The sequence below is a fragment of the Hipposideros armiger genome, unplaced genomic scaffold (genome assembly GCF_001890085.2).
Source record: "Hipposideros armiger isolate ML-2016 unplaced genomic scaffold, ASM189008v1 scaffold_110, whole genome shotgun sequence".
Lineage (NCBI taxonomy): Eukaryota > Metazoa > Chordata > Mammalia > Chiroptera > Hipposideridae > Hipposideros > Hipposideros armiger.
In genome coordinates, this window is record NW_017731460.1 from 998,352 (window position 1) to 1,000,170 (window position 1,819).

Here is a 1,819-nt window from a genome sequence, read left to right on the forward strand (position 1 = left end):
GCTGCTCAGCTCGGGCTGACTCGAACCGCTGTTGCTCAGAGCTCAAACTCTTGAGCGAGCTCTTAACCAACTGAGCCACTCAGCCGGCCTAAAAGCAATTTTTAAACAACTTTGGGGGTGTCCTGTATGAAGCCTGTATTTTCTACCACATCTATTAAAAGTTTAAAAAACAAACAAACAAACATGTATGGAGCCATCGCACAGAAAATCTGATAACTATACAGACTCTGTCGGCAGGAACCACGTTTTGATGTGTGTGACGCCCTGCAGTTGCACTGTACAACTAACAAATGCAACCAATACCAGGAACAGTCACATAGTCTTCCTAAAGTCTTATATTCAGGATCTTAAGTGAAATGTAAACTATTTCATCATATTATTCTGCCTAATTTCCCAGAGCCATTATTTCAATGGTGTACATGTATATGAATACTGTATCTTGTCATATATTTTTACTAACAAGCACTGCAAAGGATCAGTGGGTCACCATCAGTGTTCTCAAAAGGTCATGTTCTATGGCTAAATACATTTTTACATCGCTTAATGGCATTGCAGCCATGTCTTTAAAGAAACAAATACCATATACAACATTCTAAATGTACCAAGACATTTTATTTTAACTCATTCCTATTTACTTTAATTATATACTCAATATATACTAAGAACCCAGTCCTGTAATATACTGTCTACCTCAACTAAATCTATTTCTAAAAGAAAAATTGTTATAAAGTTGATAAACCTATCATCTTACCATTATTGCTAATATAATCTTCATGTAAAATAGGCAGATCAAGTCGAATTCGTTTTAAACAGGTCTGAAAATAAAGAGATTTTTTTTTTTTACATTTTCACTAATAACATTTGGGGGAAAATGGTCATTTATTTAATTCTGAGTTTCAAAAAAGTTGTTCTTCAAATAACTACTATTAATTTTTCTTCTCTCTACCAATACAGATTTTAAAATGAAGACCCCAAACAGCTACTTAGCCTTAACTAAATCTATCCCTGTACTACTAATATTTAACACTGTGAATGAAATCCATAATAAGCTCAACACCTACCTGAACTTCCTTTTTATTTCCCAGGTATTCCACTCTGTCAATAAAAGCCTCAAATTGCAGTTTAGGGAATAGCCTATGTGCCCAGTGCTCCATATGTCTGATTAGTGTCTTCAAGTCTTCAGCCTGGCACATAAAAATAAAAATGCTAAATAGAAAGCTCATTCTTGGAACTGACCTTGTCAGCATATTTTAGAATTGAATAGTAATGCCAAAGTCACTGGTGTCATTTTTCATTTATAAGGTGAAGAAACTTTAAGAAGAAAAATATCTATTAGAGGCTTAGAGGATTGTAGACTAAAAGAGCACTGAACAGAGACATTTTTTTTTTAAAATCAGAAGGTGGAAAAAACCCATATGAAAACTTAATAAAAGTTAAAACATAATCACATGCGTATTTTCAGAACTGTAAAGTAATACTAAAAATAAGCTTTAATAAAATATGTCAAGATATCTTTTAGGAATAACTAAACAAAGTGGCATGTCCCTAAATCATATATAGAGAAGAAAGCATTGAGGATTCAGCATTGTGAAAATATATTCTGAAATCCCAAGAGCAAAGTACCAAAGATCAGCAAGAACGGTTTCAACATTCTCAGGGCACAATACCTCTTTATATTCGAAATTTCAATTTAACATAAATTTTTTAAAAATGAAAATGAAGGGCCGGCCGAGTGGCGGGCGCGATGGTTAAGAACTGGCTTGGGACGCCAGAGGCCCCGGTTCGGATCCCACATATGAGGGCCAGTGACACTGCCCTC

At 34.8% G+C, this 1,819-nt stretch overlaps 1 protein-coding gene across 6 annotated transcripts in view; it reads right to left on the reverse strand.

Moving 5' to 3' along the window:
- The window catches only part of TIPIN (TIMELESS interacting protein), a 13,413-nt gene that overhangs the window by 4,542 nt on the left and 7,052 nt on the right, over nucleotides 1-1,819 (reverse strand). For all 6 annotated transcript variants that reach the window (XM_019647255.1, XM_019647258.1, XM_019647260.1 and 3 more), the window contains 2 exons: nucleotides 1,062-1,184; nucleotides 752-815 (listed from right to left, as the gene is read on the reverse strand). In XM_019647255.1, coding sequence (XP_019502800.1) covers nucleotides 752-815; nucleotides 1,062-1,184 — 187 coding nt within the window. The remainder of the gene's footprint in view (nucleotides 1-751; nucleotides 816-1,061; nucleotides 1,185-1,819) is intronic.